The 26,975-nt window shown below is 38.3% G+C and overlaps 2 protein-coding genes across 8 annotated transcripts; one reads left to right on the top strand and one right to left on the bottom strand.

The window, feature by feature from the left end:
• The first annotated feature begins 36 nt into the window (after positions 1-36).
• On the top strand, positions 37-3,387 carry LOC126373332 (speckle targeted PIP5K1A-regulated poly(A) polymerase-like). 2 transcript variants are annotated; one of them, XM_050019460.1, is made up of 4 exons: positions 37-138; positions 728-788; positions 1,070-1,225; positions 1,674-3,387. In XM_050019460.1, the coding sequence occupies exons 2-4, from the start codon at positions 758-760 to the stop codon at positions 2,744-2,746; spliced, it is 1,260 nt and encodes a 419-aa protein (XP_049875417.1). In that variant the 5' UTR covers positions 37-138; positions 728-757; the 3' UTR covers positions 2,747-3,387. The 2 variants fall into 2 exon arrangements, with proteins under 2 accessions (XP_049875417.1, XP_049875418.1); XM_050019461.1 differs by lacking the exon at positions 37-138 and adding an exon at positions 282-300.
• LOC126373327 (acid phosphatase type 7) lies at positions 3,386-26,892 on the bottom strand. Of its 6 annotated transcripts, none has more exons than XM_050019456.1 (10): positions 26,458-26,892; positions 24,351-24,542; positions 23,804-23,925; positions 22,754-22,938; positions 21,540-21,746; positions 15,099-15,217; positions 13,026-13,161; positions 8,273-8,334; positions 5,715-5,806; positions 3,386-3,678 (listed from the first exon to the last, which is right to left on the bottom strand). In XM_050019456.1, exons 1-10 carry the CDS (start codon positions 26,576-26,578, stop codon positions 3,601-3,603), a joined length of 1,314 nt encoding a protein of 437 aa, XP_049875413.1. In that variant the 5' UTR covers positions 26,579-26,892; the 3' UTR covers positions 3,386-3,600. The 6 variants fall into 6 exon arrangements, with proteins under 6 accessions (XP_049875413.1, XP_049875412.1, XP_049875411.1 ...); XM_050019455.1 differs by lacking the exon at positions 15,099-15,217 and adding an exon at positions 16,275-16,393 and having other exon boundaries at positions 26,458-26,886; XM_050019454.1 differs by lacking the exons at positions 3,386-3,678; positions 5,715-5,806; positions 8,273-8,334; positions 15,099-15,217 and adding exons at positions 9,142-9,780; positions 10,520-10,611; positions 11,399-11,460; positions 18,078-18,196 and having other exon boundaries at positions 26,458-26,874.
• Positions 26,893-26,975: the final 83 nt, after the last annotated feature.

Genomic DNA, 26,975 nt, shown 5'->3' on the forward strand with positions numbered 1-26,975 from the left:
ATATTTGTGGTATTATCTTTTATAGTTAAATTATCGTTGTGATTGTTGTGAAGCATACTACCTATTAATATTGGAAGTATTTATCAATAGGTGACATGTGTAGACGGTCAAAGATGAAACAAGAAAACAACTAACTAGGTACTTATGTCAAGAATGTTTCTATCAATTCTATAACTATGATTTTCCACATATTCAAAATGTTTTAAAGTAAAAGTACCTAATTCTTTCGGACATCTCAAACCATTAATATTCATTAAGTTAGTCATCATTTAGAATAATTACATCATTTTTGAAAGCTTGGTGAGTGAGTGAGTTCTTTGTTCATCTTGCGATGGATGTACCTCTGACTACCCCAATTGGGATATAGTCGTGTAATTATCTGTTTTAATTCTGAACGAATATAGTTTTTATACAATATACTACATGAGAACACAAAACTAGGCATATGTTACATGATCCTTTGCTCCTAAAAAAGTAACTGACGACAAATGCGTTTTTTTTGTAATTTTATTTCAGCAGTAGATAGGTTAAAACGAAAACTTAGTTATATAATTTTTCTCTCTCTAATACGACAATAGTGCCAAAACTTAGACAAAACAAAAAATTGGAAATTTGGGAAAGCATGGTACAATTTATAAATATTATCATTTCTCCTCAGTTTTAGTAATTTATATTATTTGTGACACCGTTTATTAAATGTTGTTTTGTTTTGCTCAACCTTTGCAAGTCTGTGATAACGGATAATGACACCTAAATCATGCAAGAATCCGACAACATGAATATTGGTCGTAAGTAACGAATATTTAACGCTTTGTGATAATTTTATTTATTTAGGTATCTCAATATTTATGCAGAAGGATGAGAGCAGATTCATAGAAGAGTCGAACGTCGAACTCGAGGCTGATGCCTTAACATAAATATTTTGATGGTAAAAGATTTCAATGACAAGTTTATCCTTGATAATGTCAATTCAATTCTTGATTAATGGCTTTTGTGAAGTTACAGTTCTGCGAATGTTAAAAAAGTACCTACAAGTATGTCAAGATGTCTCCTGTATATTCTTCTTCAGGCGACATCCTGGACACTTCACAGCTGTGTTTGGAGGGAGACTTCGAAGAGCAAGTCAACCAGCTGCTGACCACAGTTCGGCTGTCCAGGAACGAGGTTGAAGAGCTGGAGCGGCTGCTTTCTGATGTCAGCAACACTCTCAGTAGAGCATGGCCAGGTAATATTGGACATACTAGGGCAAACACTAACAAAGAACAGCTACCACCAACAATAACGGGTTCTTACCGCGTTTATCCGCGTCATACCCGTGATTTTATCGCGGTAAGAACCCATTATTATGTGTTTTAATAACCGCATAAACTTAATGTATAAAGAACAGCTTATTGCATCCTAGTGCTCATCAACTGCTTCCTTATGAAGTAAAATAACATAAGTAATTAAGTTTAGTTACAAACATACTGAAAACAATTTAAATACAATATTGAACATTTCCATTAGATATTTAAAATTTAGACATTCTTGTTTCATACTCTCTCCACAACAAAGTCAGTACAGTAATATAAATTACTCTTTTGAAACAAATATGAATATTCCTATTTATTTATTTTAATTTACAATTTATTTATTAGTGGATTTTTTCATAAAAATCTCATTTAAAATTTCAGGTTGTAAAGTTTACCCTTTTGGCTCCATAGTAACTGGATTGGGCATAAGAACAAGTGACATAGATTGCTATGTATCCTTGCCGAGGTGGGTTAAGACACCGCAGAACAAACTGGTATTTAAGGCCAAACACTTCTTGATGGCAGAGCCTAGCATATTCGCAGAACTATTGGCTATCGGAGCAGCTAAAGTGCCTATTGTCAAATTCTACCATATCCCAACGCAAAGACACTGTGATATTAACTTCAAAAGTCCAGCAGGAGTACAGAACAGCAAATTACTAGCAGCTTTACTACACACAGACCCCAGAGTCCTACCTCTGGCAGTATTAATAAAATATTGGTCTAAAGTCCACAATTTAACGGGAACACATTTAATGCCCAACTATGCATTAAGTTTACTTGTTGTATTCTACTTGCAAAGTTTAAGCATTTTACCTTCAGTACACTTAATGCAACAGTCCGCCGCGCGCCAATATATGGTGGAGGGCTGGAACTCAGCATTTGAAGATGTTCATTATAACAGCAATGAAGGAGACCGCTCACTGTCACTCTACCAACTGCTAGGAGGATTCTTTGACTTCTACTGCCATTTCGATTTCGAAAATCAAGTAATAAGTATATTCTACGGCCGCCCATTACATAAAAACTGTTTCAAAGATTTTGAATTATTGCCAAAAGAGTTTGGATTGTACAAGCACAACATATTTAATGGGATAAGTAGACAATTAAAGCTTGATACGCTCATGTGTGTACAGGACCCCTTCGATCTCAGCAGAAATTGCACAGTATGTGTGCATCAAAAATTGTATGACAAAGTGATGAAATACTTTAAAGATACAGCTAAATTGTTTTATGAAGAGCATAGTGAAAATTTCCTGAAAGCCATTTTGAAAAAGGTGGAATATAAAGATGCTGTCCATATACCAATTACTCTGCCAACTGCAGGGCAGCCCAGCAAAGTACAGAAACGTAAAAACAAGAAGAAAAATGTGCAAAATATTCAAAACGTTCGTATTTTATATTCACAATTTAGGAAAAACCAAAAGAAACCTAACAATTTTACGAATAGATAGCTTGTTAAATCATATTACCTGTGTGCAATTGCTTTATACAAAAGTCAAAAACACAAAACATATTCTCCTATAGGGGTAAAAACATTGAGGAATCCGTCTCCTACGCTTTATTTACTCCATACTACACAACACATTTAGGTACATAATGGGTTTATGAAATCATTACAAAATAATAAATCATTTGAAGTACTGTTTATGTAGATTTTCTGTGGAGACACAGCATTAGTTAATCAAAATCGTGACATATATTAAGATTGACTTTAAATGTAGTTACTAACATACATGCTTGAAAAGTTTCTTTGGAAACTATGAGAACAGTGGCGTACTCTGTAATATTGGACAGCTTCGATGGACCACAGTCCTGTCAAAGTCAAAACAATTTGTTCAATATTATAGAACTTGTCGAAGGTAAAATTTACAATAAGCAACAATGTAAAAATTACTTTCTATAATGTATCATAATATAAAATTTCACCCACTGTATGTTTATATTATTTACTCTTATTAATTGTTTTTTACCTTATTTAAAATTAACTTTAAAACAAATTCTCAGTTGACCACCGAAGTTGTCAAAAGTTACAGAATAGGCTTTCAGATCTCTTGAATTTATAAAATTCATAATAAATAAAAAATACAAAGTATTTGAAGCTTTTTATTGTTTTGTATCAATTTAACTAGAATATCATTTGTGTAACACTTACGTATAACAAAGTAACAAAGTTTATAACAATTTTTCCTTTAATCTGTGTATGTTTCGGTGGGTGATTGAATACTAATATATCTAGTGAAACATTAAAACCTAATGCATAATGTTGCGTACAGCATTGTTATAATTATGGCCTATATGATAAAACTCATAACATGTTGAAAGACAACTTATTCTTGACTATCCAGAAAGCATCTATTACTTGTCCGTTTAGATCCACGGATACCTGAAAAATAAAAACATAACCATCACACCTGTAACCCCGGAGGGGTGGACACAACGAACAACGTAACATAAGCTCACGACAATATCCCGACTGGGGTAGTAAGAAATATGAGAGCATCTAAATAATACTCGCCCGGATTTTTTGACCTTAAATGAAGCTTAAGAAATGACTGGAGTTAAAGAGAAACGAAAAAGACATTTCCAATGTACTAATGGGTTAATTAGTAAACTACGAGGGGAGGTCAAAAAGTTCGCGGAATGGAGGGGTTGGAGGGGGTTGGTTTGCTCGTACAGGTAGCCGCTAGTTGCACACCTCATTAACAGTATATGTACCAAGTTTGAAGCAAATCGGGTCATTAACGTTTGAACTATCGACCAGCAAACAAGTGAATCGGGAAGAACTCAGCGAATATGGAGAAAATTGAACACCGCGCCGTCATTAAGTTCCTCACCAAGCAAGGAAAATCCGCTCAGACGATTTTTCAAGAGCTGTTAGCAGTTTACGCGGACTCTGCCCCTGGTAAAACCATGGTTTACAAGTGGCATAGTCTTTTCAAGCAAGGAAGAGAGTCGATTGAAGATGACCCCCGCTCCGGACGGCCCATTGAGGCCACCACACCGGAAATCATCGAAAAAGTAGAGAAACTTGTATTAGAAGATACCCGCTTGAAGAAGAAGCAGCTTGCAGCAATGGTCGGTGTATCCGAAACAAGTATTTTAAATATCCTACATCAACATCTTGGGATGACTAAGGTCAGCGCAAGATGGGTTCCAAGAATGCTCACGCCACTTCAAAAAAGCGAGCGTGTCGAGTGTTCTCGCCAGTTTTTAGAGCTCTGTGGAGAGAATAAGGAAGAAGTTATGGCCCGGATTGTTACTGGAGATGAAACCTGGGTTCACCACTATGAACCTGAGTCGAAGCAAGAGTCGATGCAGTGGCATAAAAAAGGCACACCTCCTCCAAAGAAGTTTATGGTGTCACAATCGGCCGGAAAGATCATGGCCACTATTTTTTGGGATACAGAAGGTATTTTGCTGATTGATTATAAAGATCGTGGTGTGACTATAACGGGACATTACTACGCTTCTTTACTGGATAGATTGAAAGAGGCTATCAAGGAAAAAAGAAGAGGAAAGCTGTCAAGAGGTGTGCTCCTTTTGCACGACAACGCACCCGTCCACACGTGCCATGTTGCGACGGCTGCCATTCACCGATGCGGGTTCGAAAAATTAAACCACCCGCCTTACAGTCCAGACTTGGCCCCCAGCGATTATTATTTGTTCCCAAAAATGAAAAAGGAACTGCGTGGACGAAAATTTGGCGATGATGAAGAAGTCAAGTCTGCAATTTCGGCCTATTTTGACAGCAAAGAGAAATCTTTTTTTTATGATGGAATAAACAAATTATTTGATAGATCCGGAAAATGTGTTAAGGTTAAGGGAGAATATATTGAAAAGGAAAAATAGTTTCGTGTTTAATTTCGACCCCCTTCCCCCTCATTCCGCGAACTTTTTGACCTCCCCTCGTAATTTCAGCTTCGAGACTGCCCTCAAGATCATGCTCAAGTCCCTGTTTTCATGTAACAACTGTCACATTAATTCTCTTTAGCCCTTTCTTAGCTTCATTTACGATCAATAAATCCGGGCGCGTATTATTTACATGCTCTCATATTTCCAAGATGAAATAAGTACCTATCTAGTACACATATCTAGTTAGTAGTAAAGTAGTCCGTCGAAAAAATATAATAATTTTATTTATTATACCTTCTTTGTTAAGTAGTCAAGGTATAATATACATTCATTGTGAAGGAACTGGACGGAACTATTCATCTTGCGTCAAAAGGGTTGCCTACTAGCGGAATTTGTAGTTAATAGCACGGATTATAGTAATTAGAAGGGTTAGGTTAGGCATTAAAATTTGTATTTAAAGACGCCTTTAAAGTTTAAAGAGCGTTTCTGCAACTGACTGTTAGTCGCATGTAATATCGTGTCGAGCCTATTGCCATTAACCGGAAACAAATCGTGGAAAGCACTTACTTGTTCTATATTAATGTGTGTCTTGTTGTACGCCTTGAACCGCGTGTACCCGTAGTCCTGTGAGTGGAACGCCGACCACTTATGGGGGGTGTCTGTGAAACGGTAACATCAATGGTGTTGTACAATCACCTAAGGATAAAAACTGCCTATTTTTTCCACCAGGTGTCGCTACTGTCGAGTGTTCTTAAATTTTATCAGCTCCCCATACTACACTTCTCATCAAAAAAATCGAAACACTTCCGTTTTCATTGTTTCTGTCCGAATTTAACACAAAAAAGAATTCATACGATGAAAAAAAATACATAAATGTATAGCTGGCAGTTTGGCCATTACAGTAATAAGCGAAAATTCTAAATTCAAAATTAGAATTTCATTTGTTTATCTTATAAACGAAATGAATCACTGTTTTGAGACAAATGTGTGTTTAGGGTTGGAGTACATTTAGCGTTTAAAAACTAAAAATTGGCGCCTATCCTTAAACTTTTTGTTTTTTATTTCAATACTGTGACTTTGGGACGTCTGAAAAAAGGTTTTTTTTTCTAAAACGTATGGATACTTCGCCCACAGAAGCCGCCCAAGTTGTGGCATTGCTGGATTCTGGCCTTAGTCAGCGTGTTGTGGCTGCAAGACTGCATCTAAGCCTGTCATCTGTTCATAGAGTCTATAAACGTTATCGGGAGACTGGTTTGTTCACGCGCCGTTCAGGATCTGGCAGGAATCGGGTCACTTCTGAGCGAGATGATAGATTTATTGTGACAACTTCTTTAAGAAATCGACGCCTTAACGCTTTTCAACTTCAGCAGCGGCTTCGTGTTGTACGAAGGGTGGCTGTAAGTGACTCTACAATTAGAAGAAGGTTGAAGGATCGTGGACTGGTACCGCATAAGCCAGCAAATGGGCCGAAATTAACTGCAGACCATCGAAGAGCGCGCCTTAACTTTGCACGTGAGCACCTAAATTGGTCATACCTACAGTGGAGCAAAGTTCTCTTTTCTGATGAGTGTAAAATTATGCTGTATGGTAACGACGGAAGGAACAAGGTCTACAGAAGAGACGGAGAACGCTATGCACAATGCTGCATTGAAGAAAAGGTCAGCTATGGTGGCGGTTCTGTAGGTATGACCAATTTAGGTGCTCACGTGCAAAGTTAAGGCGCGCTCTTCGATGGTCTGCAGTTAATTTCGGCCCATTTGCTGGCTTATGCGGTACCAGTCCACGATCCTTCAACCTTCTTCTAATTGTAGAGTCACTTACAGCCACCCTTCGTACAACACGAAGCCGCTGCTGCAGTTGAAAAGCGTTAAGGCGTCGATTTCTTAAAGAAGTTGTTACAATAAATCGATCATCTCGCTCAGAAGTGACCCGATTCCTGCCAGATCCTGAACGGCGCGTGAACAAACCAGTCTCCCGATAACGTTTATAGACTCTATGAACAGATGACAGGCTTAGATGCAGTCTTGCAGCCACAACACGCTGACTAAGGCCAGAATCCAGCAATGCCACAACTTGGGCGGCTTCTGTGGGCGAAGTATCCATACGTTTTAGAAAAAAAAACCTTTTTTCAGACGTCCCAAAGTCACAGTATTGAAATAAAAAACAAAAAGTTTAAGGATAGGCGCCAATTTTTAGTTTTTAAACGCTAAATGTACTCCAACCCTAAACACACATTTGTCTCAAAACAGTGATTCATTTCGTTTATAAGATAAACAAATGAAATTCTAATTTTGAATTTAGAATTTTCGCTTATTACTGTAATGGCCAAACTGCCAGCTATACATTTATGTATTTTTTTTCATCGTATGAATTCTTTTTTGTGTTAAATTCGGACAGAAACAATGAAAACGGAAGTGTTTCGATTTTTTTGATGAGAAGTGTATTTGGGTAAACAAACAAGTTGTTTTGGTTATATTTTTACATTATATCCCTTTGCGCAGCGTTTAACTGTAAAATCATAGTATATATTTAATCCCTAAAAATCGGAAAGAAGCTTATTGTCAATCAAAACTGCCTGTTTCTAACTGATGGCTTTTCTTTTTCATAACTCATCCTTCAGACCGGAGTACACTCCATGTTGCTCCACATTTTATAGCAATTTATCACGAATTTTATCTGGACAGTCAAAATTTAGGAACACTCAACAGTGCTACCGCCTACATTTGAGTTTCTGTTTTTTATCCTCATTCTATTTTAGTCTAACAACTCTAAAAATAGTGTTGTCCTTCACTTACGACGAGTGCAAGACAGAGATATAAAGCTTTTTAGAACTCGCACTAAATTAAGATTAAGTTGATCTGTAGGAATCGATACTATTAACATAATATGATGGATTACTGTATGGGCGACGAGCTGATCACCTATCAAGAGGCAACCTTTAGTCCTGCCCAACCCTTTATGTTTATGGGCGTGAGTTTATACATGTCCACCTACGTAGCCGCCTTTTGTACTCTTTCCATTTCTCTTTTGTTTTGTATTTCTGTATTTCCTATTTATGCAATTATTAAATTGCAATATTTATTATGTTGCATATGGGTCCATTTAAAATGAGAATAGTGTCTTACGTTTGAAGTGGTCTCTGCCCTCTCTGCAGCCCGCGGAGCCCGTTATGATGTGAACTGGAGCTCTGCAAATATTCAGATTTTACGATACGAATTTACGTTATTTTTACGAAAATGAATATTCTAAGAACCTCCTTATTTTATTGAAGTAGGTTAAAATATGTAAGAATTCCATTAGTTCCAATTACACCCGTGGAGGCGCTGTTCATGTTCTCTTCTCGTACATTTATGACAACAAATTCGAAACGCTGGCGAAATAAAATGAATATAAAAAATGAAAACGAAAATATATAAAAATTAAAAAAAAAAAACATATCAAACCAATCTTTATTTGTGAATGAATATATTATTATGAAATGTATTCACAATTAATGATTTAATTGACTGCTCGTCAGTACTATTTACTTCCTCCAAAAATAAGAATCATTTATTCAACGTAATTATCATGGATACACTTGTCATGTCTCCTCAGACATGACAAGAAACTGCAACAGCAACACATCTTTTAAATCTATGTAGGTATTAGAAGTTATTTAATATATACCTCCAATTTGCTGCTTTTATTACAAGGCCTTGTTTTTAAATATATACGTATACCCATTTCACGTAGCACATCGGAATTTGTCATTTGCAATATGAGACGGGTATATATTTTCGCACGCGAGTTGAAGGCGAGTAATTAAAAAATAAGGCCTGGATGTTGATATAAACAAATTAATTTTCATCTTTAAACCGCATTCGCGGTCCTTGATCCCAGGTTTCTTGTGAATGTCTACTCGTACGCAGATTTCGATATTTCCACTGTAAATGATGACCAAACATGCTAATGGCCCAACAATTTTAATACACAGGATTGTCAAGTAAAACACAGATTTATCAGTAAGTATACGTATTTATTCAGCAATATAAAAATAAATCACAAAATGAGATTAAAATTCCAAAATCATTTTTCAAAGTCAATAATAAAAATACATAATTATGTAACAGCCTCTAGTGGTTTGAGAGTTAGGCTCATGATTTGGAGGTCCGGGTTCGATCATCGATGGGGACATTGTCGAAATCACTTTGTGAGACTGTCCTGTGTTTGGTAAGGACTTTCAGGCTTGAATCACCTGATTGTATGAAAAAGTAATATGATTCCGTGCTTCGGAGAGCACGTTAAGCCGTTGGTCCCGGCTATTAGCCGTAAAATCACCTCCACCAACCCGCAGTGGAACTGTGGCCTGAGGCCTGTGCCCAGCAGTGGGACGTATAAAGGCTGTTTATGATGATTTATGAATTATGTACAATGTTTATTGAGAGATACACGATAAAAAATATTTTGTGCTCATAAATTAAATGTATCTTTGGATATAAAATATACTTAAATACTATCGATCTGGCCACGACACACACACTGATTAAAAGTATATTATTATGTAGTTATAATTTATTTAGATGTCGAAGGCTTGGTGTCGGTGCTGGACGACCCAGAACGAATCTATCACTTGCGCCTTCTTGTCCACGCTCACCTTTGAAACGAAAAAAAAAATAGTTACAAGAAATGCTAGTACAGTCGTTAAATCATGTCACTAGTTGTTACATGAGGCATGGCAGAGATTTGGTGAGATCGATCAGCCGCCTTATAAGTTACCCATTCGAAAAAATCTACTTCACAAACACAGACCTGTTTTGTCCTACGTACATAGAATAAAGAATAATACTACATATAGACCGGTCATTCTCCGCCCCGCACCAAACGTAACAGGCGCCGACCTCACCCCCTCTCTGGGTCTTATTTTAGTTCAAATGGCTAAGGATTAAGGGAATGCGAGCGCGGACTGTCTGTCTTGCCCGTACTTATGCGGTAGGATTCAGTGTCCGCTGTGCTGGTAGCTTAGCAGGCAAGTGAAGAATATTCAATTGCCGATCCCTGCTTCGGAAGGGACGTTAAGCCGTTGGTCCCGGTTACTACTTACTGATGTGAGTAATCGTTACATGAGCCATGTCAGGGGCCTTTGGCGGCTCGATAATAACCCTGACACACAAGGTTGGGAATTCACGTCGTAACCCACACGATAGAAGAAGAATTGACTACAATCGCTAGCGTAACCCTTCTCTTCATTAAACACGACGCTATGCGAGGCGTCACGATTCGCACGAGTATTAAAGAGCCGAGATTTCCAGACAAATGAAGTTTGGATATTAAAAGGACATTCGGTCTTACGCCATTAAGAATGCCATAAAACGGGGTAAAATTGTGGTAGTCACCTGTTCGAAGTACAAATGCGTGTTGTTGTACGCCTTGAACCGCGTGTAGCCGTAGTCGCTGGAGCGGAACGCGGACCACGCCGGCGGGTCGTCTGCCACATGGAAAATATTATTCAACATAAAACCACTCTAACTAGATTCTTGCGTTGAGTATAAGTCTCCCTTAGCGATCGGCAGGAAGGAACAGAAAGAAGACACCACATGACATGTTTACATGATGGCCCAAATGCTTCTCTTCTTCTTTTCAAGTCGATGGCAGTCTTATATAGTGACCTCCCAGTATCTGGCTACGGAAATAGCATGGTCAGTCGCCAGCATCAAGTCCTCCCGCGTGCAGGTGGCAGGGGAAAGACATGAGGTGTTCCGTGTTTTGAGGAACCGTTCCACACTCACACTCTAATGCCCATAATGGTGCTGATCCCTGCAGACGCCACCTAATTTTATTTTAAGTTATACCTGTCATTCTCTCATCCGTTGAAAAAGAAAGGGACGGGTAATCGACAGGCATACAATTTATGGAATACACGTCAATTTTAAGCAGTAATCTAAAACAACCGTCTTAAAATTTTACATCGGCCAATAACCCGACAGAATTAAGTTGTCAGCACACGTCAAACGGTTTGCATACCAGCGAGATACCTTTTTGATTCGGCCGGGTTATTCATTCATTTACTCATTCTTCCTAAAATTACTAGCTGTCATCGTCCCTTTCCTTTTCGGTGGATAAGAAAATGACAACCATAACTTAAAGTAAAATTAGGACGTGTCTGCAGGAATCGGGGCCAATGTTGGAAAGTACATAATCTTTTAACACTTTGTTTAGTTTTTTTCTTTTGCAAAGAAAGAAGTTTGCAAGAATATTATAAAAACATAACTCACCGCGGAAAGGATCCGTTTTTTCCCTACATCCCGCCGAGCCTGTTATGATGTGCACTGGAGCCCTGAAACATAGATATTGCAATCACCAACATATATCTCTCACGCTCACTTAAATGGACAAGTCTATTGAGGGGAAAGAGACAAATATGTACAGGATAAAGGCTTCAGTTTTAATATAGTCGTGTACAATGCCAATTCTGGCGGACGGCACTTAATTTTATTTTATGCCAATAGATCTAAGAATAGTGTTGTCCTTTACTTTCAATAGGTGCAAGACAGATAGATAAAGAGATTAGAGAACTGTCAACCAATTTAAAAATAAATTGGTGTCTGCCAAAATCGGCACCACTTATCTTTAACCGACTTCAAAAACGAAGTTATGGTAGCTATGCGTTGATAAGCAGTGTAAAGAAATTACTTGGTATGCGTGCACAATTAATTCATCGCGAAAGTATTTACCTGGAGTTATTTTTGTTTCAGAATTTATTGTTTCATTATTATCACTATTGCAAACACTTCATGTACTTAAGTTATGATGGCACACACACACATAAACATTAAACACAAATGCCCATGCTATGCTATTAAGGTGCTGATAAACTTGAGCACTCACTTGTAATGAGCATTTGTGCGAATGTTACAATACGAGAACATTTTAGCGAGCATTTTATCGAGCGTTCTTGCTCATAAAAACATTCATAGCAATCTTTGGCTCTATGCTTGGCTCGGCTCATTGTTCAGTTCGACAAATAAAAACACGGCGAATGCTCGATGTACTGTTACAAGTGAATGCTCAAGTCTATCAGCACCTTTAGGTGTTAAGTAATCCAATCCAATCATAAATCACTATAATGGTATGTTTCGATCGCAGATAACAAAACCAGGTATGCTCCGAAGTGACAGCTAATATTTCAAGGTTAGTCCAACTGACGTCATCCCACCCAGCGTTGCCATTTCGTAAAAAATAAATTACGCACGACCAATGTTGTTATATTTACTTTGCAAGGTGTCCGAAAGTACAATCCGTGCTTCGGTGGGCACGTGAAGCTACTTTTTACTAACTACATATGTAGTTGTTACAAGAGCCATGTCTGGAGTTTTTGGCGGCTCCATAGTATCCCTGACACCACGGTTGATGAGCTGTTCATTGAACTCAAAACCCACACGAGAAAAGAAGAAGCAGTAAATTACTCGTGTTAGACTAAACTAGCGAATAAAAGCGCTTTAAAGCGCTTTCATTGTAAGGCTTGCGGGGATCTTCGAACACAAGACAAGATCGTTACTGTAAACGCAAAAATATCCCTTATTTTTTGTCTTTTTGCAAATATCCAGTTAGAACTTACGTTTGTCGCCAACTTACTTAAGTTTTAACTGGATATTTGCAAAAATGCAGATTTTAGGATATTTTTGCGTCACCTATTACGTTGGTCTAACAGAAAGCTCGGTGAACTTGGTTCATCTTGCGATGGTATGGTGGTCTTAGTTTGGTTGAACCTTTGACTACTCCAAATGGAACAAAGGCGTGATCTTATGTTATATTTTTGGCGTGTACGACAATGATATTAACCACAGGTGTTAGAAGATCCACCAGCTTCTTACTTCATAACGTAACCAAAGAGTTGCTCACCGAGGGTTGACGTATGGATGTTCATAGGACCCGTTGTAAACCTTCTCGTCGTACAGCGGGAAGGTTCGCTCGTACGAGTGTTCATGAGCCCAGATCACCACATCCACTCCATACCTCCGCAGTAACGGCTCCATACCTGCAGGCCACGTAGTAAAACTACAATAAATGTAAACGAAGAAACGATGCCCCAAGATATGCCTGTCAAGTAAGGTTCACGAATAGATATGGATATAGAAGTAAGTAGGTACTCAAATGATTTTGTATTCGTTCACTTGTGACAGCACTGAGAAGTGTCTCTAAAATTTTGTCAGTGCCAGTGCAGACATTGGCACCAATTCCTGCAGACAACTCCTAATTTTATTTTAAGTTATACCCGTCATTTTCTTATCCGCCGAAAAAAAGAGACGGATGAATGACAAATGTGAATGAGTGAATGAATGAAATAACCTGGGCTAATAAAATAGGTATCCTGCTGATATTCAACCTGTTTGACATGTGCTGTCAACTTAATTCTGTCGGGTTATTGGCCAATACAAAATTTAAGAATAAGAATAAGAGGGGTTTTTAAATTTCTGCCTAAAATTGACGTGTTTTCCATAAATTTTATGCCTGTCGATTACCCGTCCATTCCTTTTCAGCGGATAAGAAAATGACAGACCTATAACTTAAAATTAGAAATTAATTTGGTGTCTACCAGAATCAGCACCATTAAACTGTTAAAGTAAAACTTGCATTTATGAATTATCACAATGGAATTTCCCTTTGAAATGTCGAATAAGGAGCACAGTTTGATATTTGTGCGAGTGAAGCCCATGACACAGTCAGTAGGTGATAATAGGGGAAATAATGTAGATATTAAACAAATTTTGATGTTTATCTAAATAATATAAATACTACACAAATGTACTTATCAAGTTTAAACGTGTAATGTAAAGGAGGATATAATACTAAATAAAAAAAATATTCAAATGCATGCCTTAAAATATAATGATCGAAAGCATAAACCGATACCCCCAGCGTTCTAAAGTGAGTTCTCAAAACCAGTTAGGAAAGCTGAAATAGATAATCGACTTTGATTGAAGTTATACAGCGCCATGTATATTTTTATTAGTCACCGTGGACTGGAAAGTTCCCCACTGTATAACTAGTCTATTTACAGAAAAGTCGATCACATATTTAGCTTCATAGTTAGTCGCGGAATCCCACCATTGCGTTAGCACAATAAGCGGTCGGTGGGTTTCAGAGCAACGCCCGTTATTAGAATATCATTCATTGATGTCACCGCAATAATATTCTAGAATCTTCTTTTTACTTCGTAACAATAAAGGTACTTAGTATCTTATGATTACACTGGCCCCGATTCCTGCAGACACCTAATTTTATTTTAAGTTATACCCGTCATTTTCTTACCCACCGAAAAGGAAAGGGACAGATGATTGACAACTGTTAATTTTAAAATTAATAATCCGCGCGAATAAAATAGGCATCTCGCTGATATGCAACCCGTTTGACGTGTGCTGTCAACTTAATTCTGTCGGGTTATTAGCCAATATAACATTTTAGGAGGGATTTTTAAATGTCTGCCTAAAATTGACGTGGGTTCCATAAATTTTATGCCTGTCGATTATCCGTCCCTTTCCTTTTCGGTGAATAAGAAAATTATGACAAAATAAAATTAGATGGTGTGTACTGGAATCAGCAATGTAAGCTATGTATAAAAAATATTTTGCAAGTAGGCAGTAATCTTGTTATTGACAAAGACATTTTGTATTTGTTATATACGGAAACAAGCCTTTTGTGTACAATAAAGAGTTATTGAAATGAAACACAAGACGAAGCGTATGGAATTTCACAGTCTTACCTTGTGTTACCTTGGTGAGAAATAAGCGTAAGTTTATGTATATTTATATCTTTTTGCTAAAATCCGAATGGAATATTTTATGTACGTTACCAACTTACGTAAGTCCTAACCGGATATTTGCAGGAGTAACAATTCTAGGATATGTTTGCGGTGACACAAATGATATTGGCTTATAGTGCTTTGAAACCACCGTTACAGTTTCGTTCACTCACTATAGACTCCCAAAAATGGCAACCCCTTTCTTGTGTACTCGACACTGCAGTCAATGTCGTCGCTGTTGGAGCAGTACATCGGTCGATGGCCGTAGAGCACGATCCACGGACGCACCGCCCTGCGCACACACAAGGCGCGGATCCAGAATCATGGATCATTGGACCATGACAAAAAGGCTCCAAACCCGATGAAAGGCGTCACCATCATCCCCTAGTGTTTACTTTTTTGTCCCGTTTTTATTCCGAAGTCCGCTCAACCTGAACGTTTGGCAGGTTCTGATTTTTACAGAAGCATCTACCAGTCTGACCTTCCAACTCGAAGGGGAAACCATCTCAGTTACAGGTTAGGTTTCTACTACTAAATACAGGGTGTTAGTGACATCGTAACGAATACTCAGAGGGATGATTCAGACCATGATTCTGAGTTAATATCAAGTGGAATTTTCTGTCGCAAAATTCATGTTATTTTTTTAGTTTTTTTTTAATTATTTTCAATTCTATACTTTTGCGATGGAAAATTCTACTTGATATTAACTCAGAATAATCAGCTGAATCATCCCTTTTAGTATTCGTTACGATGTCACTTACACCCCATACAAGTACATACAGTAGCCATACAAGTAGGTATGGGTGTTAGTGACACTGTAACGAATACTGAAGGGGATGATTCAGACCATGATTCAGAGTCGATATCAAGTGGAATTTCCTGTCGGAGAAGTCATGAAAATTTTAGAGCTTATTTAAATTATTTTCTGTTCCATACTTTTGCGACGAAAAATTCCACTTGATATGAACTCAGAATCATGGCCTGAATCATCCCTCTAAGTTTTCGTTACGATGTCACTAACACCCTGTATATAGCAACCGGGGCAAGGGATAAAAGCATCGCCTTTAATGTTAATCACGATTGACTTAAGAGGTTGTTACATTTGCCAATCCATGCTGCCCGATGCCTCAAGGTCACGATATCGGCGATCGGGATCGTGTAGTCTAATAGCAAATTGGTGGGCGTAACCATGGTAACCACGATCTTGAGCGAGTCTAATAACGTCGATTTTCCCGACCTTGACGCATCGGCATGAGTGGATTGAGTAGTATAATAACCGCTTGAGGGAGCTGTCACCAATGTTACTTGTTTCTGGATCCGCGCCTGAGAAGTCACTGGCTACTACTCACCACAGCCGAACACAGGGAGGCCTACTCGGTTGGGCAGGTACCGATTGGGGCAGTCGTCGTATTTGTTGCTACAATACATCGGTCGGTGACCGTACACTATGATCCACGGATGTCTCTTCCTGTCGACGGACACTCTCATCATATATTTCATTACAGTTTAATTTATGCTATACATTCGAAAGGATGCGTTTTTATTACCACTGGGCCTTTGTCGTGTTTGAGAAAATCCTTTGTGCCACATTGGGTGGTCTCTATACTAGCGTAATACTGTCAAACCCCTGGTTATACAGGCTGTTACTGAGGGACCATGATTCTGAGTTAATACCAAGTGGAATTTTCTGTCGCAAAATTCATGACTTTTTTGTATTTATTTTTTCATTATTTTCACTTGAAAATTTTACTTGATATCAACTCAGAATCATGGCCTGAATCATCCATCAAAGTTTTCGTTACGATGTCACTAATACTCTGTACGTCGCGCTTCACGGTGTGTCTCACGTCGACACAGTTATATAGCTTCAGATATCAATTCTTTATTTTAGTTTTACAGTTTCGCGAATTGATCATAGCTTTGTTTTAGTATTTACGAATCTTTGAATTAATTAAATTACATCTATTTGACACATCAACAGCTAATGCGAACGAAACAGCAATGGAAATTGTAGATGAGATACTCGACAGAATCTACGTATCACTGACTAAATGCTACAAGCTAGAGTATTCAGTTGAAGAACGAATACTAACCATACTTACTACAACAACACCTGTTTACTAACCAAGTAACGGCCTACGTCGTTCAGTGATTGAGCATTGGGCTCACGATCCGGAGGTCCCGAGTTCGAAATATAAATCTACACACTCACTTTGTGATTCCAACTTTGGTTAGGACATTGCAGGCTTATCACCCGATTGTCCGAAAGTAAGATGATCATTGCTTCGGAGGACACTGAACTGTCGGTCCCGGCTGCTAGTTACTACTTGCTTAAATAAAGAGCTTAATCAGGGTCCTTTGGTGACCAGAGAAGAGAGACTAACCAAGTTCCTGTGGGTATGTTAGGAAACAATAGCAACAAATAATGAATCCATCACCAAACGGAGTTGTATGAAAACCGAACATTGACTAGTTTATACAGATCGTGGTTGCTATGCAAAAATACTACGAATCTATGATTTAATACTGTTTATAAATCTGCCTACAATCCTTACTAACCTCTTGATTACAGGGACAGCGTCATTAGAAAATATAGTCTACACTTGATCTACAAGTTTGTACAAACTAGTCAAAATACAATGAACATAATTTCTAGAAACTTCTCGAAATTCAACGAGGGTCTTTCCAGGTTACGTGCCCAAAAAATATATAGATGGCGCTGTACAATTTAACGATATAATTACCTACTTTCTCCTTGCTCGGGTATATACTTATTCAAAAACATAATGTAGTGGCAGAAGCAAATAATTGTGCTTGATATTTGGGTCACATTATGTATAGAATTATGTTGCTAGTTGCTACCCAGATCGCGCAACTGGGAACAAAAAAAATCGTATTTAACACTTGTCATGGCGGCAAAGATGGCGTCATAGGCTATCTCACTCTAGTTTTAGTGTCTCTGTCTTACTCTTTTATTTTGATTAAAATAATAATGGGTGGAAGATGTGTTGCGCCTGGGTGAAATAACAAGGTTCATCATTTACACCCAAAAACAAAGATTAAAGATGCATATGTCTGTATCGCCATCTATTTTTTTTTTTTGGAGACGTAGCCTGGAAAGTCCCTCACTGAAATACGTATGGATGACTCACGGAACTTGCCGCCGGCTATTCCGAACCTGGTCAACTCATGGGAACATTCCTGAATATCATCACTATTGCTGCAATACATGGGCCGGTGACCGTATACGATGATCCATTGCCGCTTCGCCCTGGACATACGTTATTTTTTATAATATTTTACAAACACCCCTAGAACCCTTGCCCGGGGATACGGGTGAAGCCCTTAAAGGCGGAAATGGGAGCCATCGATACGGCAATGCAGGACGGAAGAGGCCAGTCACAGGGACTGTAGCCTGGAAACTGACAGAGGGCAGCAGTAACCGTCAGTACTATTCAGAGGCGGAGAAAAGGAGCCCTAGTGCGGCTTTGAAATAGACTACTCTGAGCGCCATCCCACTCGCGTCAGACAGAGTACTGCGGGGCAGAAGGCAAGACGGAAACCAGTGCTCTATTTTTCCCTAAAAATTAGCATGGAGTATGCTACACCGACAAGAGCGTGACTCTTAAATTAGTGATGAGGGACAAACAAGTAGACGGATTTTCTGATAAGCAATTATCGCCGCCCATAGTCATCCGCAACACCAGGGGGGTCACAAGTGCGTTACCGGCTCTTCAGATGGGAGTACGCACTTTTATTGAAGTATTTCACTATTTTCCGAATTGTTTGTGCTGTCTGTACTTTACGAATGGAGGACGTAAGGACGACAGACAGATCTATCTCCAAAAAGAACATAGGAAGATGAGTAAATGACATATTAAATGCGGGGAAGGTTTGCCTGAAGTGTTTCATTTGAATGTGTTATCGTTATGTGTTATTTCTTCTCGCAGAAAATACATGCATTCTCAATTATTGTTTAATACCACACGGCTTGGCAGTTACACAGCTTTACAGTTAAACCAAGCTATCAACCTAAACCTAAGCGAATGTTAGACGCACTTTGGATGAGTTTTTGTACGAATTCGACTCATGCGTAAACATAAACACTGGTCGACGACAACCATCTCGCACCGAGTGTGCGCGCTTCCATAGTACAGTCATGAACAACATCATGTACCCACTTTAGAACACTGTACCACTAACATATTTGACATTTAGTGAGACTTACTCAATGAGGATAAAAACTGCCTATTTCTCCCATCAGGAGTCGCTGATACGTGTTCTTAAATTTGGACAGTTCTCCATACTATCTGAGTAAATAAAACATCTTGTATTGGTTAGGTATATTTTTACACTATAACCTTTTGCGCGGTGTTTAACTAACTGCAAAATCAAAGATCGGAAAGAAGAAAACTTAGAAAAACTTATTATCAATCAAAACTATACACTCCATGTTGCTCCACATTTTATAGCAATTTTTTACGAGTTTAAGCTGGACTGTACGGAGAACTATCAAAATTTAGGAACATACAACAGTGCTGCCCATGCCGCGTACATTTGAGCTTCCTCTCTACCAGTCGCAGTGGCCTTACCCGGGTCCATGTTGATACTGTAATACTTACTTCTGTATTTTTATAACACCACAATTTAGTATGCAAATCAATTCCGTCAATTGTAAAAAATGTATTAAGTACTGTGCTTATTTTTAATAAATAAAATAAATAATAAATAAATAAAGAATATTGAATATTGAATTTGTACTAACATATGGTCGCAAGAAAAAATTTCTATTTCTAGTTTTTATCCTCATGTGACATGGTATCAAAGTGTATACGTATTCGTACTCGTGACCGCACTTGCAAAGTTAGGATTGTAGGTGCGTGTTCTTACGTATACGCAAGAGTCGAATTCATGTGAAGTGTTACCAGCCTTACCGTCATGCATTTATCAAACTACCCTCAACGCGCCCTGCCTGTGACTTACCCATCCCCAGTAAGGGCAACCCAATCCGGTTGGGTAGGAAGCCGTTGTAGCAGTGATCGTATATGTTGTTACAGTACATCGGACGGTGACCGTACACTACGATCCACGGACGGACCCGCCTGTTGATGTGTCAAATGTCAGTGTCGATTTAAACATGGAAAACGTACGATGTTATGTAGGTACCAGCTTACGAATGAAATGCAGCATTTTGAAAATTCTAATTATTCAATTGAGACCTATCGTAATATGTATTCTAAAATATTTAATCATGAACGACGTATGTTTAAGCAATATCGTACTACACTTGGTCATCATCAGTAATTTGCCACGCTCTTGTCTATCAAAAGCCAAATTCTTTCACTTCCTTATCTTCTTCTATCGTGCGGGTTGTGAGGTGATTACCAACCCCAACAACCCTGGTGATCATGTAACGACTACTTAATTACATCAGTAAGCAGTTACCGGGACCAACGGCTTAACGTGCCTTCCGAAGCACGGATCATTTTACTTTTGGACAATCAGGTGATCAGCATGTAGATCTTATCTGTAAATGATCGAATATGTTTTGTATTTGGATATTCATCATTAAAGTTTTGGCCTTAAGTGACGTTAGGTAACAAAATAGCAACTTTAAAAAAGTGTGAGAATATGTAAAGAATAGTGTCAATAGTGTAAGGGAAAGGAGACAAATATTGAGAGTTATCGAGGGCAGAAGGGGCAAGATGATTGGACACTTAATAAGACACGATGAATTTATTAAAAACATCATAGAAGGGAAGATAGAAGGAAAGAGAGGATGGAGAAAACCATGAAGAACTTACATGAGACAGATTAAAGAGAAGGCGAACGTCTTATAACTTATAAGGAAGTGAAAGAATTGGCCTTTTATAGACAAGAATGGAGAATGCTACACCGACAAGAGCGTGGCTCCTAAATTGATGATGATGATGAGTTTCCGTAGAATTTTACCTTTGTATTTTACGTCAAGACCGTAATGTATTGTTTAGTAACGTACAAGTGAGTAATAAACCTCTGTCTTAGTGTTTGCTTTTGTGGCGAGATAGTAATAACATTAGGTAAAAGTTTAGAATGTGTTCTAGTTTTGACCCATACCTAGAAGAATATTACGCTTATTAAAAACAATAATTATTATTATTATATACATGTAGTATCACGCTTTGCACTGTGGGTAGAATCGGGTATTTTCCCCTTTTTCCTAGGTCAAAAATAAATAACAATTACAACGAGTGTTTCCTTAATTGTCTCGACCGGGAATCGAACCCGGAAATTGACGACATTAGAACGATAATAATGCTCAACGGCCATGTCACCTTGCTTGTTAGAACTGAAAGTGGCGGCGGGTTATGTTACTGGTGACATGTGACTAGACTTTTTAATAAGTATGACCACAGTATAAAGAATAATACTGCGTAAAGAACGGTGACTCTACGCCCCGCACCGATTCGTATCGGGCGCCGAGCTAGTATTACCTCACCCCCTCTGGGTCTTAAGCCGCTAACGAGTAAGAGAGACCGCGCGCGGAGTTTCTGTCTCGCTCGCACTGCGGTACAAGAATGAGATTTTTGTATGCAGTGTCCTGTGTGTGGTATGACTCAAAGATAAACACGTACCTATTCTCCGGCCGACTTGCCATCTTTAGGTCTTGTTCTAACCACTGAAACTGCTCGATTAAAGGAACGAGGCCGTAGTTGAGGAAGTAGTAGGCCTCCGTGTTGACGCCCACGAAGTGCACCGGCCCGAGGTCCCAGCTGTAGTACATGCTCTCCGAAACGCGCATGTTTGGCATCGAGAACCGCTGTTTGTATTGACGGAAGTTTCTGTTCGGAAAAAAAGAATAAAAAAGGTCTATTTGACTCTTCTTCTTCTATCGTGTGGGTTGTGAAGTGGAGTACCAAAGTACCAATCTCATCAACCCTGGTGTCAGGGTTACTATTGAGCCGCCAAAGGCCCCTGACCTGGCTCATGTAACGACTACTAATTTACGATAGCAAGTAGTAACGGGGACCAACGGCTTAACGTGCCTTCCGAAGCACGGATTATCTTACTTCCCGACAATCTGGTGATCAGCCAGCAATGTCCCTAACCAAACCAGGGACCGTAATTTTTGTGATATGTCCCCATCGGGAATCGAACCCGGGACTTCCGGATCGTGAGCGTCATTGTATATTTCGATTATTGGGTAGTAGTATGAGTAAGTAGGTACTCTAAGTACCTTGTGTTATTGCATCCGTGGTCCAGTGGTTGAACATTGGGCTCACGTTCCAAAGGTCGTGCGTTCGATTGCCGGAAGGACACGACTAACAAACTGTCCCTAGTTTGGTTAGGACATTGCAGGCTGAAATCACCCGATTGTCCGAAATTGAGATAGTGATAGTGAGTCCTGTCACATTTGTAATTGTTTTTAGTATTGTATTTATATGTGTAATAAAGCGTTATTGTATTGTGAGATGACCTGTGCTTCAGAGGGCACGTGAGCAGTCGGTCCAGGCTATTTAAGCTGACATCAGCGCTCGCGGCACGGCATCCGTGTCGCGCATATAACGAGAGCTTTGAGTACGACATCTAATACATATAGCATGTATGTAGCATTCGCTATATCTATTGGTTGATTGTTGATATAAATCAAGCCGCGCGCGGCGTGAACGTGGTTGCCGTGGCGAGCCTGCTGGGGAGTGGGAGAAGTTGGCACAGTCATGAGCAATAGGTACCCACTTTAGAACCCTGTCGCACCATCATATTTGACATTTAATGAGACTTACGGTTTCATTTGTCAAGAAAGTTAATGTGACATGGTTTCAAAGTGTCACCGTACATAATGACGTACCCGTTCTCCTCATGGTTCCCCGGCACTGTCATGTAGGGCACTATGGCGGCGAGCGGCTGGATCTGTCTCATGAACTGGTCTCCGTTACGGCCCTCCACTTCATACATGTCGTATGCGAAGTCGCCCACGTGGAGGATCATGTCGAAACGATCGCGCTCCGCCTCGTCTTGCAGGTACGGCAGCGACTACAAGTTACAACAATATAACCGTTTATCGGCGCCTTATAGATAAACCACATAAGCGTCTTCTTCAACAAAACCTCGATTTCATTCCATTAATTTCAATCCTGGTTATAACTGATGAACTATTTGGTGTATACGTTTGATGTATACGTTTTTACAATAAAATACCAGATAATATTTTAAATTTGTCAGAGAATAAATTTAAAGCTCACGTGAAGCTTACTTTATGTAAAAAAGCTTATTATAAGATTAATGATTACCTAAATGATAAAAATGTCTGGTATTGAATGTGTTCCTCTAGTTATTAAATAACTTGTAATGTGTACCATTGGTTTTTAAAACATGTGTTGCTGTTGCAGTTTCTTGTCATTTCTTCTCCTCATCCCATAACACCTTGCGAAATGACGTCAATTCAAAAATGTTACATTGACCTTCAACAAGTTTATCAACGTAATTATTTACGTTGAATAAATGATTCTGTTTTCTGATTTTGGTAAATGGGCTAATAATCAGTCACTATACGGGTCATCTTAAGGTGCTGATAAACTTAACCATTCACTTGTAATGAGCATTTGTGCAAATGTTACAATACGAGAACATTTTAGCGAGCATTCTATCGAGCGTTCTTGCTCATGAAAACGTTCATAGCAATGTTTGGCTCTATGCTTGGCTCGGCTCATTGTTCAGTTCGACAAATAAAAGAACGGCGAATGCTCGATGTTCTGTTACAAGTGAATGATCAAGTCTATCAGCACCTTTAGACTTCGGATTAAAAATTAGCTACAAGTTGTCTTCTGATTACTTGTGGATCTGCCCACCCTATAAGGGTTCACAGGCGTGAGTTCACGTCTGTAGGTTAGTAACTTACATGTGCGTTATCAGTGCCCATATCTCCGAAGATGGCGGCGCGCACCACCCAGTTCTCACCCGAGGGCGGAGTCTTGAACGAGAACCGCTCCGACCACGCGTACTTGGAGCCGCAGTGGTACACTACCAAATAATACACTGATTAATAAGGCACAGTACTTACAGTAATATGACAAACTAAAAAATCTTTATTCATTTGGTCACATAATAAATATATTTTTTTGTCGACTGTCTCATCCGTGTAAAATTACTGCAGCTTCTCAAACTGTATAGCCGAGGAAAAGTAGCTGCAAGAAAAACTTGGGCACAAAGCCCTGGAAATTATCAAAAAAACAGTCTAATAACAATTACTTGTAAGGCACGCACGAAGGCAGCACTCATATACCTACTCATATATACTCATATACACTCGCGTACGTTTTCGGACGGGCGTACTGGGCTTTATAGCTATATCTTGTACAGGATTTGTAAGCTATACTAACAGTCCGATTTCGAAATGTACCTAATTTTCCAGCCTACTCAAGCACTCACAACCCTCCAATCCTTACCATATCTAGTGTCGAACTTGAGATCCGGAAGTGTGACGCGGTGTACAAACTCTACGTTGGTGCCGTTGCCAGCCACAAACATGGTCTGGTATCCCATCGCCAAGTTCTGCAGCACCCCCTCGCCATACTGTACCATACTGTCCTCTGTGTCGTTGTACGTCGTCCATGTCACTACTATGTCGTTGGTTTTCTCTATGGATAAAAATGTGGATCTGTCATTTTTAGTTGCCTCTTCTTCTATCATGTGTGGAGACATGGATTACCAAACCAAAGGCCGCCAAAGGTCCCTGGCATGACTCACGTACTTACATAAAGTAAGTAGTAACTGGGAGCCACACCTTCCGAAGCTATAAGTATGTGTTGAATTTATTTACAAACAGGCAGAAGATAAACTAGAAAGTAAATGTGAATATTCCAAATAATGTGAAGAGTAGCATAAGATACTTTCGGACAACATAACTTTTTTGTACTTTAACAGACAGATTGAAGAGTTTTATATTTTTTATATTACTTATTACACAATAATAATGTTATTAATAGGACAACAAAAATAATAATGTAATGAAAACAATGAGAATGATACCACTGGTATCAATGAACTTAATTTATTTATTAACAAGTAGCCAAAGTATATAGATACCACTGTTACTATTGTAAAGAATATAGGTTGTTTATATGTTGCTTATCTCATAACTCTTTAAAATAAAATTAAATATGTTTACTTCAGACAAGCCAGCCCAGATATTCTATTTGGAAGAATGCTTGATAGTCAAGCGTTCCATTAAAACTTCAGGTTAGATAAGCAAACCCTGTGAAAACGGGATAATGCTAAAGAAATGAACGAATTATAATGGTTTACTTCCGAAAAAGGATCCATAGATAGTATTAAATATAAAAAGAAACAGTTTTTCTTTGTTTTACAGAAACATTTGCAACTTCATATGATGACAACTCAACTTCAAACGACTTGGTACTCAAATGAACATACCTAAATAGCAATGCAATCCGCGTTTAAATCCTTTGATTTAAAGACCTTGTCGTTAACTCTCGCCAAATTTCGCTCACCGTCAAGCTAGCAAGTGCAATAAAACATGGCTATAAATCCAGAACCATGATGGTAGTAATTTTTTTACAACAGGTACTATTTTTTTCAATAAGAGTACTAGTTAATTTTTGGTATGGTCAAATTATTTTTTCGTGCCCCTTTTTTTTTTTTGAGGCCACTAGCTTGACGCACACACTGGATTGATGGAGGCATTTGGGCTAGTAGCCCAACCAACACAACAACATCATAAGCAACTAACAGTTTTAGTATATGGTAGTAGCTCTCTATCAAACACAGATGAAATATAGTTTTGTACATATTATTTTACTATTAGAAGCTATTAGAAGTGGTATCATATAATTATATCATCATAGAACAAATATTGTTATGTTAGTGAAATATGTAATATCAAAATCCAGTATCCACTTACAAAGGAGAACCGAGATAAATGTTATCTATCTCACCCCATTTAGTAATCTACTTAACCCTTGTTATGAATACAAATTACGTCACAGAATTATGTTATATTGATATATATTATAGTTACCATGTATAATCTGTGTCTCTATGACACAAATTATAGTTAGTTTCTATAACTAGAACAATTCAAAACATAGCTCATAATTAGTTATAATTTTTCATTATAAAGTAGGTATTTGTTGTGGCTTTGATATTGTTTGGAAACCAAATAACAAGGAAAAGTTATGAATAGCAAATAGTTACAATAGCAAAATCTTAAATGAAATTAAAAACTTTGTAGAACTAAAAACTGTTTTATTTAGTCTCAATACTATTTTAGTAGGAAAAGCAACAGCTAAGTTAACAAATATACAGATAAGTGTAGTGAACCTACAACCTAATAAATAAACCATTAGAACAAAGGGAAAATTACTGTATGAAAGAACTAGAAGAAAATTATAAATATCCTACAGTTGAATACTCAAAGAATGCTTTTGCTAATTGACAAGTGACGCTTTAAGTTTGTGCCTTTATCGGGCAAAGCCAGGTTCGGTATTTGTAAACTAAAACATATTATCTGAACAAAAAACACCTATCACTTACCTCCAAAAGATATGTGGATTTGTTCAGGCTGGCAATAACCGCAGTCGTAAGGCGGACTATCGTAAAATATTCGATTAGCCCTCGCTATCCCTAAACTTAATAAAATAACTAATAACTTCATATTCACAGCGCTGATCGGCGGGTTAAATCACAAGTGACTATCTTTCAAAACATGAACGTACAGACAAGGAGCGAAGTCGAATTTCCGTGCGAAACTGTTTAATGACCATTCAGAATTAAAATGCCCTTTGTTTGCTGAAACATTTATTTATAATCTTCCGCGAATCGGATATTTAACGATAAAACAATCGAAATGTCACAATCACAAACAACTACGAGAAACGTTCAAATAATTTACTGCGGCAAGTGTAAAACAATACACATAGTTTGCATTATTTTGTAAAATTTATAAGAATTCTACAAAAATACTTCTTTGGCTGAGCGACATAGAGCTACGAAATGAATTTTTTCTACTCCTCTACTTTAATCTGGCATTTAAATAACCAAAAAGTCTAATA

This window comes from Pectinophora gossypiella, chromosome 15 (genome assembly GCF_024362695.1).
Source record: "Pectinophora gossypiella chromosome 15, ilPecGoss1.1, whole genome shotgun sequence".
NCBI classification, from domain to species: Eukaryota; Metazoa; Arthropoda; class Insecta; order Lepidoptera; family Gelechiidae; genus Pectinophora; species Pectinophora gossypiella.

Coding starts and splice junctions, on each gene's coding strand:
- LOC126373332 (XM_050019460.1), top strand. CDS start 758: ATGCAAGAATCCGACAACATGAATATTGGTC. Junction 789..1,069: donor CGACAACATGAATATTGGTC/GTAAGTAACGAA, acceptor ATTCTTCTTCAG/GCGACATCCTGGACACTTCA. Junction 1,226..1,673: donor TCTCAGTAGAGCATGGCCAG/GTAATATTGGAC, acceptor TTAAAATTTCAG/GTTGTAAAGTTTACCCTTTT.
- LOC126373327 (XM_050019456.1), bottom strand. CDS start 26,578: ATGAAGTTATTAGTTATTTTATTAAGTTTAGGGATAGCGAGGGCTAAT. Junction 24,543..26,457: donor AATCCACATATCTTTTGGAG/GTAAGTGATAGG, acceptor TTTTATCCATAG/AGAAAACCAACGACATAGTA. Junction 8,335..13,025: donor CATCCATACGTCAACCCTCG/GTGAGCAACTCT, acceptor GAATATTTGCAG/AGCTCCAGTTCACATCATAA.